The following is a 9,723-nucleotide window of genomic DNA, read 5'->3' as shown; positions in this document are numbered from 1 at the left end:
TGGCTTACGGGGAGAGACGAGGAAACAGCGCGAGTCGGCGGCGGGAAGCGCGCGAGGCGAGCGCTGATTGGTCGGACTGGCTGAGAGGGCGGGGCGCCGCGAGAAGGTGCGCGGGGATTGGCCCGACCCTCTGGGGGCGGAGCCTCTCCTCTCGGTGGGCGGGGCCGCGGCGTGGCCGGAAGCGGAAGTGCTGTGCAGGTGCCACCATGGCGGCCCCGGGGGCGGCGGATGGGGGAGGCTCCGGAGACTCCGCGGGGCCCGCGACGGGTGAGGGGGCACGGGCGGGGCGGCAGGGCCCGGGCAGGGGCTGCGGGGCGGGGGATCCGGCTGGGGGGCGGGGGCGCTGGGGGGCTGCGGGTGAGGGGGGCTGGAGGGGAATGGGGCAGGGCAGGGCAGGGGGGTCCGGGGGGATCTGGGGATCGGGGGGACTGGGGGCGGTTTTGGGGGTCCCGGAGATCTGGGGGGTCCCGGAGATCAGGGGGTGCTTTGGGAGCGGTTTTGAGGTCCCGAGGATCTGGGGGGCTGGGCCGGGGGTGTTGGGGGTGCCCTGGGGGTCTGGGGGCGGTTCTGGGGGGCTTTGGGGCAGGCCTGGCACAGGGGGCGTGGGCGGGCGGGGCTGTGGGGCAGATCCGGGGGGTGTGAGGGGGGACCCCAGGTGACCCCCGGTGTCCCGGCGGGGGGAGCTCCCATCCCGGGGTGCCTGGGGGGGCTCAGCCCGGTGTCCCCCTGTCCCTCAGTGACAGCCCAATGTCCCCACAGTGTGACATTTCCATCCCGGGGTGCCTGGGGGGGCTCAGCCCGGTGTCCCCCTGTCCCTCAGTGACAGCCCAGTGTCCCCACAGTGTGACATTTCCATCCCGGGGTGCCTGGGGGGGCTCAGCCCGGTGTTCCCCCACCCCTCAGTGACCTGTCCCTGTCCCCACAGTGTGACATTGCCATCCCGGGGTGCCTGGGGGAGGCTCAGCCCGGTGTTCCCCCACCCCTCAGTGACCTGTCCCTGTCCCCACAGTGTGACATTGCCATCCTGGGGTGCCTGGGGGAGGCTCAGCCCGGTGTCCCCCCACCCCTCAGTGACAGCCCAATGTCCCCACAGTGTGACATTTCCATCCCGGGGTGCCTGGGGGGATCTCAGCCCGATGTCCCTGTCCCTCAGTGACAGCCGGGTGTCCCCACAGTGTCCCAGAGGGTGAAGTTCCCATCCTGTAGTGCCTGGGGGCTATCAGGGTGGCTCAGCTCAGTGTCCCCACCCCCTGGTGACCTGTCCCTGTCCCCGCAGTGTCCCGCAAGGTGAAGCACGCCAGCCTGGGCATGCTGGGGGGGCTCAGGGTGACTCAGCCCGGTGTCCCCAGCTCTCAGTGACGTGTCCCTGTCCCCCTGTGTCCCCGCAGTGTCCCGCAAGGTGAAGCACGCCAGCCTGGGCGTGCTGGGGGTCACACCGGGGGTGACACTGGGGCTCAGGGTGACTCAGCCCGGTGTCCCCAGCCCTCCGTGACCTGTCCCCCTGTGTCCCCGCAGTGTCCCGCAAGGTGAAGTACGCCAGCCTGGGCGTGCTGGTGCTGCAGAACGCGTCGCTGGTGCTCAGCATCCGCTACGTGCGCACCCTGCCCGGGGAGCGCTTCCTGCCCACCACGGCCGTGGTGATGGCCGAGGCCATGAAGGGCAGCGCCTGCCTGCTGCTGCTGCTCATCCAGCACCGGGGTGAGGAGCTGGGGACACTGGGGACACTGGGGACACTGGGGACAGCGGGGCTGTGCCTGCTGCTGCTGCTCATCCAGCACCGGGGTGAGGAGCTGGGGACACTGGGGACACTGGGGACACTGGGGACACTGGGGACAGCGGGGCTGTGCCTGCTGCTGCTGCTCATCCAGCACCGGGGTGAGGAGCTGGGGACACTGGGGACACTGGGGACACTGGGGACAGCGGGGCTGTGCCTGCTGCTGCTGCTCATCCAGCACCGGGGTGAGGAGCTGGGGACACTGGGGACACTGGGGACACTGGGGACACTGGGGACAGCGGGGCTGTGCCTGCTGCTGCTGCTCATCCAGCACCGGGGTGAGGAGCTGGGGACACTGGGGACACTGGGGACACTGGGGACAGCGGGGCTGTGCCTGCTGCTGCTGCTCATCCAGCACCGGGGTGAGGAGCTGGGGACACTGGGGACACTGGGGACACTGGGGACAGCGGGGCTGTGCCTGCTGCTGCTGCTCATCCAGCACCGGGGTGAGACAGGGGGACATGGGGACAGCAGGGACATTGGGGACATTGGGGACAGCGGGGCTGTGCCTGCTGCTGCTGCTCATCCAGCACCGGGGTGAGCTGGGGACAGTGGGGACACTGGGGGCATTGGGGACAGTGGGGACAACAGGGACACTGGGGACATTGGGGACACTGGGGGCATTGGGGACACTGGGGATATTGGGGACAACAGGGACACTGGGGACATTGGGGACATTGGGGCTGTGCCTGCTGCTCCTGCTCATCCAGCACAGGGGTGAGGAGAGGGGACATTGGGGACAGCAGGGACATTGAGACACTGGGGACGTTGGAGACATGAGGACATTGACAACATGGGGACAGCAGGGACATTGGGGACACCGAGGACAGTAGGGACGTAGGTGGCATGGGGGACAATGGGGACACTGAGATGAGCACACGTGGTGGGTGGGGACACAAAGGGGACAACGAGGGCCCAGGAGGGGACTCGTCAGGGGTCACACGGCCAGGGGACACCGGGGATGCTGGAGGGATGCAGTGACAAGTGGCAGAGACCCGGGGGACACGAGGGGACACGGGAGGCTCGCGGGGGGGTGACGGGGACGGAGCGTCCCTGTCCTGAGCCCTGTCCCCCCAGGCAGCGTCCGGCAGACGGCGGTGACGCTGCACGAGGCCGTGGTGGGACAGTTTGGGGACACGCTGCGCCTGGCCGTCCCCTCCCTCATCTACACCCTGCAGAACAACCTGCAGTACGTGGCCATCTCCAACCTGCCCGCCGCCACCTTCCAGGTGACACACGGGGACAGGGACACCGGGGGAGGTGACACGGGGGGAGGTGGCACGTGATGGGAGGTGGCACATGGGGACAGCTGGCACACGGGGATAGCTGCCACACGGAGGAAGGTGGCACACAGGGACAGGTGGCACACAGGGGAAGGTGGCACACAGGGACAGGTGGCACACATGGGGAGGTGGCACACAGGGACAGGTGGCACACAGGGGAAGGTGGCACACAGGGACAGGTGGCACACAGGGACAGGTGGCACACAGGGGAAGGTGGCACACAGAGGGAGGTGGCACGAGGGGACAGCTGGCACACATGGGGAGGTGATGAGCTTGGGGACTGTCACTGTGTCCCTGTGCCCGTGTTCCTGTGACAGTCACGGTGTCCTTGTCGCCATGTCCCTGTGACAGCCACGGTGTCCCTGTCATTGTGTCCCTATGCTCATGTCCCTGTGACACTCATGGTGTCCTTGTGACACTCATGGTGTCCCTATGCCTGTATCCCTGTGACAGTCACCATGTCTTTGTCCCCATGTCCCTGTGACAATCACGGTGTCCCTGTCCTCATGCCCCTGTAACAGTTAGTGTCCCTGTCCCCATGTCCCTGTGACAGTCATGGAGTCCCCATGACAGTCACAGTGTCCCTGTCTTTGTGCCCCTGTGACAGTTATGGTGTCCGTGTGACAGCCACGGTGTCCCTGTGCCCCTGTCCGTGTGACAGCCACGGTGTCCCTGTCATTGTGTCTCTCTGACAGTCACCCTGTCCCTGTCCTCATGTCCTTATGACAATCACGGGGTCCCTGTGACAGCCTCGGTGTCCCTGTGCCCATGACCCTGTGACAATTACGGTGTCCGTGTGACAATCACCATGTTCTTGTCCCCATGTCCCTGTGACAGCCATGGTGTCCCCATGACAGTCACAGTGTCCCTGTCCTTGTGCCCCTGTGACAGTTACGGTGTCCGTGTGACAGCCACGGTGTCCCTGTGCCCAAATCCCTGTGACAGTCACCGTGTCCTTGTCCCCATATCTTTGTGACAGTCACGGTGTCCCTGTCCTCATGCCCCCGTGACAATCACAGTGCCCTTGTCCTCATGTCCCTGTGACAGCCACAGTGTCCCTGTGCCCATGTCCGGGTGACAGCCACAGTGTCTCTGTCCTTGTGTCCCTGTCATTGTGTCCCTGTGACAGTCACCACGTCCTTGTCCCCATGTCCCTGTGACAGTTACGGTGTCCTTGTCCTTGTGCCCCTGTGACAGTCACAGTGTCCCCATCCTCATGTCCCTGTGACAGTCACGGTGTCCCTGTGCCCGTGTCCCTGTGACAATCACTCTGTCCCTGTCCTCGTGTCCCTGTGACGATGTCCAGGCTCCCTGTCCCTGATGTCCCTGCTGGTGACAGTGTCTGTGTCCCTGTGCCCGTGTCCCGCAGGTGACCCTGTTCTCATCCCTGTCCCCAGGTGTCCCCTGCCCCCATGTCACCCTGTCCCTGCTGTCCCACAGGTGACGTGCCAGCTGCAGATCCTGTCCCTGTCCCCACAGGTGTCTCTGTCCCCATGTGTCACTGTGTCCCCATCCCGCAGGTGACCCTGTCCCTGCTGTCACCAGCTGTCCCTGTCTTCTGGGTGACCTGTCCCTGTCCCCAGGTGACTGGGTCCCTGCTGTCCCTGCAGGTGACCTTGTCCCTGTCCCAGGTGACTGTCCCCATGTCCCTGTCCCCGCTGTCTCACAGGTGACCCTGTCCCAATCCCTGTCCTGCAGGTGTCCCTGTCCCCAGGTGTCTCTGTCCCCAGGTGACCCTGTCCTTGTTCCCACTGTCCCTATGTCCCTGTCCCTGCTGTCCCCAGGTGACTATTCCCGCTGTCCCTGCTGTCCCCAGGTGACGTACCAGCTGAACATCCTGTCCCCGTCCCCACATATCCCTGTCCCCAGTGACTGTCCCTGTCCCTGTCCCTGCTGTCCCCACCTGACCCTGTCCCCATCCCCGCAGGTGACGTACCAGCTGGAGATCCTGTCCCTGTCCCCAGTGATTGTTCCTGTCCCCCTGTCCCTGTCCCCACTGTCCCCAGCTGACTGTCCCCATGTCCCTGTCCCCACCTGACTCTGTCCCCATCCCCACAGGTGACGTACCAGCTGGAGATCCTGTCCCTGTCCCTGTAGGTGACTGTCCCCTTGTCCCCTCTGTCCCCGCAGGTGACGTACCAGCTGGAGATCCTGTCCCTGTCCCTGTAGGTGACTGTCCCTTGTCCCTGTCCCCGCAGGTGACGTACCAGCTGAAGATCCTGTCCCTGTCCCCAGCTGACTGTCCCCTTGTCCCTGTCCCCCGCAGGTGACGTACCAGCTGAAGATCCTGTCCCTGTCCCCAGCTGACTGTCCCTTGTCCCTGTCCCCGCAGGTGACGTACCAGCTGGAGATCCTGTCCCTGTCCCCAGCTGACTGTCCCTTGTCCCTGTCCCCGCAGGTGACGTACCAGCTGGAGATCCTGTCCCTGTCCCTGTAGGTGACTGTCCCTTGTCCCTGTCCCCGCAGGTGGACGTACCAGCTTGAAGATCCTGACCACGGCGCTGTTCTCGGGTGCTGCTGCTGGGCACGGCGCTGTCGCGGCTGCAGTGGCTGTCGCTGGCGCTGCTGTTCGCGGGGGGTGGCGCTGGTGCAGGCGGAGCAGGCTCGGGCCGTGCCGGGCGCCGGGGGCGCTGCCGCCGTCCGCAGGCCCCGAGGGGCCGCCGCAGAGCTACGCCGTGGGGCTGGGCGGCCGTGGCCGCCTCCTGCCTGTCCCTCGGGCTTCGCCGGCGTCTACTTCGAGCGGCTGCTGAAGCGCTCGGGGCGGCTCCATCTGGCTGCGCAACGTGCAGCTGGGGCGCCGTGGGCACGGCCGTGGGGGCTGGGCGCCATGCTGGCCGCCGAGGGCCCCGCCGTGGCCGCGCTCGGCTTCTTCTACGGCTACAACGGCGCCGTGTGGGCCGTGGTGGTGAACCAGGCGGCCGGCGGGCTGCTGGTGGCCGTGGTGGTGCGCTACGCCGACAACATCCTCAAGGGGCTTCGCCACGGCGCTCTCCATCCTGGCCTCCACGGCCGCCTCGGCGCACCTGTTCGGCTTCCGGCCGCGCGCGCCCTTCCTGGCCGGCACCGGCCATGGTGCTCGCCGCCGTCGTGCTCTACGGGCGGCCCCGGGCGCAGCCCGCCGCCCGCGGGCAGGACCCCGGCAAGTCAGTGGGGCCCTAGGGAGGGACGCGGGGGACACCGGGACGCAGGGGACGGCGGGAGGGACGGGATGGACGGGGCCGGCGACGAGCGGGGCGGGGCGGCAGGTGAGGGGGCAGCAGGTGGAGGTGCCCAGGTGAGGGGGGGCAGCAGGTGAGGAATGGCAGGTGAGGGGGGCAGCAGGTGACAGTGCCCAGGTGAGGGGACCCAGGTGAAGGTGCCCAGGTGAAGGTGCCCAGGTGAGGGGTGAGCAGGTGAGGGTGCCCAGGTGAGGGTCAGCAGGTGGCAGGACCTCGTTAGGGCTCATTACAGCTCATAAGTGCTCATTAGGCTCCCTCAGAGCTCACTAAGGCTCGTTGGGCTCGTTAGGCTCGTCAGCCTCATTAAAGCTCGTTGGGCTCATTAGGCTCATCAGTGTGGTGGAGGAGCTTGGGGGTCCCCAGGGTCAGCAGGTGAGGGGGTCCATAGGTGAGGGGGTCAGCAGGTGGGCAGGGCCTCATTAGGCTAATTAGAGCTCATTAAGGCTCGTTAGGCTCGTTGGGCTCATTAGAGCTCATTGGTTTCATTAGGGCTCATTAGTGTGGTGAGGAGCTTGGGGGTCCCCAGGGGTCAGCAGGGTGAGGGGCAGCAGGTGGCAGGCCTCATTAAGGCTCATTAGTCTTATTGGAGCTCATTAAGGCTTGGTTAGGGCTCATTAGGGCTCATTAGGTTAATTGGGCTCGTTAGGCTCATTAGCCTCATTAGAATGGTGGAGGAGCTGGGGGGGTCCCCAGGGTCAGCGGGGGGGGGGGACACCAATGTTGGCCTTGTGTTGGGTGGTGGGGACTCGTTAAGGCTCATTAGGGACCTGCAGAGGCTCATTAATTATGGGCAGCTCTTTAGACGTTAGGGACCTGCAAAAGGCTCGTTAGGGAATGGGGAGCTCGTTAATGCTCATTAATTGGTGGGGGTTCATTAAGGCTCGTTGGGTGCTGGAGGATGTCGAGGTGGAGATGAATGAGGTCAGAGGTTAATGAGGTTATGAGGGTCAGCAGGGGTTAACGAGGTCAGAGGTTAATGAGGTTATTGAGGTCAGCAGGGTTAGTGAGATCAGAGGTTAATGAGGTCAGCAGGGTTAACGAGGGTCAGAGGTTAATGAGGTTAACGAGGGTCAGAGGTTAATGAGGTCAGAGGTAATGAGGTCAGTGGGGTTGATGGAGTTCTGGGTTAACGAGGTCAGTGGAGTTAATGAGATCGGAGCTTAATGAGGTCAGCAGGGTAATGAGGTCAGAGGTTAATGAGGTCAGAGGTTACTGAAGGAGCTCTGGGTTAATGAGGTCAGCCGGGGTAATGAGATCGGGACGTCAATGAAGTCAGAGGTTTACGAGGTCAGAGATTAATGAAAATTAACGAGGGACTCATTGGGACCCCCGCCCCCCCTTTTGGGAAGCCCCCGCCCCTGTCCCGCCCCCCCGGCCGGTGGGGGAGGGGCCGATGTACAGATTTTGTAGGGGGGAGGGGCCGGGCGCGTTTTTTAACGAGCTTGGGGCGAATAAGGATTTGGTTAAGCGCGTGTGGGGGGGGGCACTAACACACTAACCCGGGCTGGGAAATGTATGGGATCCATAGGAGATGTATGGGATCCATAGGGAATGTATGGGATCCATAGAGACTGTGTGGGATCCATAGGGGATGTATGAAATCCATAGGGAATGTATGGGATCTATAGGAGACTGTGTGGGGATCCATAGGGGATGTATGGATCCCCATAGAATCCATGGGGAAATGTATGGGATCCATGGGGGAATGTGTGGGATCCATAGGGGAATGTATGGGATCCATAGGGAATGTGTGGGATCCATAGGGGATGTATGAAAATCCATAGGGAATGTATGGATCCATAGGGGACTGCCCGGGGCCCTATAGAATCCATGGGGAATGTATGGGATCCATGGGGGAATGTATGGGATCCACGGGGGATGTGTGGGGATCCATACGAGAATGTATGGGATCCAGAGGGGATGTATGGGATCCATAGGAGAATAGTATGGGATCCATAGGGGAATGTGTGGATCTATAGGGAATGTATGGGATCCATAGGGGAATGTATGGGATCCATGGGGGATCCATGGGATCCATGGGGGAATGTATGGATCCATGGGGGATGTGTGGGATCCATAGGGGGAATGTATGGGATCCATAGGGAATGTGTGGGATCCTAGAAGAATGTATGGGATCCATAGGGGGAATGTGTGGGATCTATAGGGGAATGTATGGGATCCATGGGGGAATGTATGGGAATCCATAGGGGACTGCCCGGGGCCCTATAGAATCCATGGGGACTGTATGGGATCCATTGTATGGGATCCATAGGGTATCCATAGGGGACTGTATGGGATCTATGGGGACCCTCCTGGCTGCCACAGGAACCCCCCAGGGCCATATAGGATCTATAGGGGACTGCCTGGGGCCATATAGGATCCATAAGGAACCCCTAGGCCCTGTAAAATCCATAGGAACTGCCCAGGGCCCTATAGAATCCATAAGGGACCCTCCCCCCTGGGCCCTATAGGATCTATAGGGACCCTCCCAGATGCTAAAGGAACCACCCAGGGCCCTATAGGATCCATAGGGAAACCCCCCAGGCCCTACAGGATCCATAGGCAACCCCAGGGCTCTCCCAGCCCCCCCAGACCCTAAAGAATCCATAGGGACCCCCCAGGCCCTATAGGATCCATAGGGCCTCTCAGGGTCTCTCTCTCTTGCAGGTCTCCCAGCAAGGCCAAGGGCACCTGATGGCACCGAGCGACCCCGGGCCCTATAGAGCAACCCCTGGGGCGCTATAGGATCCATATGGACCCTCTATAGGGCCCTGTGCCCCCCCCCCCCCGGTCCCTAGAGCCGCCATATGGCCGCTCCCCTCCTGGGGGCTATAGGGGCAGCTGCCCCCCAGTTCCTATAGGGACCATATGGACCTGACCCCCCCCAGTCCCTACAGGGGCCATATGGACCTGACCCCCCCCAATCCCTATAGGGCCCATATGGACCCACCCCAGTCCCTATAGGGGCCATATGGACCCTCCCCCCCAGTCCCTATAGGGGCCATATGGACCCACCCCCTCCCCAGTCCCTATAGGGGCCAAATGGACCCTCCCAGTCCCTATAGGGGCCATATGGAGCGCCCCAGTCCCTATAGGGGCCATATGGACCCTCCCCAGTCCCTACTGGGGCCTCACTGGCACTCCTGCTCCCATAGGAGCCCTATGGCCGCTCCCCCCTCCCGGGGGCTATAGGGGACCCCCCCCGTCCCTATAGGGGCCATGGGGCCCCCCCGCGCGGCTTTGAGGTGAATTAAGAGGATTTTGATCAAACCTTGGCTCCGCGCCATCGCCAGGGGGCGCCACCCCCGCGACGCGTCCGCGCACGCGCCGCGTGGCACCGCCCTTCGCGCTCCCAATTGGCCGCCCGGGAATGATTGACAGGAACCATCGAGGCGAGGCTTTATTGGTCCCAGAGCGGCCGCGCGGCGCCACTTCCGCCCGAGCAAGG

General features: G+C 63.5%; 1 protein-coding gene and 1 long non-coding RNA gene across 2 annotated transcripts; both read left to right on the top strand.

Moving 5' to 3' along the window:
• Positions 1 to 181: 181 nt before the first annotated feature.
• On the top strand, positions 182 to 9,020 carry LOC128949767 (UDP-galactose translocator-like). The gene is given in 11 exon segments (XM_054294624.1): positions 182 to 267; positions 1,516 to 1,698; positions 2,852 to 3,003; positions 4,874 to 4,884; positions 5,537 to 5,567; positions 5,569 to 5,769; positions 5,771 to 5,815; positions 5,817 to 5,861; positions 5,864 to 6,028; positions 6,030 to 6,200; positions 8,943 to 9,020. Coding segments are annotated over 11 exon segments (1,143 nt in total). The 5' UTR covers positions 182 to 206.
• On the top strand, positions 6,891 to 7,596 carry LOC128949769 (uncharacterized). Its single transcript, XR_008484284.1, has 3 exons — positions 6,891 to 7,212; positions 7,257 to 7,299; positions 7,376 to 7,596. It is a non-coding gene; the product is annotated as an uncharacterized LOC128949769 (long non-coding RNA).
• Positions 9,021 to 9,723: the final 703 nt, after the last annotated feature.

This window comes from Melozone crissalis, unplaced genomic scaffold (genome assembly GCF_028551555.1).
Source record: "Melozone crissalis strain CALT ecotype California unplaced genomic scaffold, PUWL_Pcris_2 ptg000291l_1, whole genome shotgun sequence".
NCBI classification, from domain to species: domain Eukaryota; kingdom Metazoa; phylum Chordata; class Aves; order Passeriformes; family Passerellidae; genus Melozone; species Melozone crissalis.
Note: the sequence above shows the minus strand (reverse complement) of the source record. Positions and strands in the feature narration are given on the sequence as shown.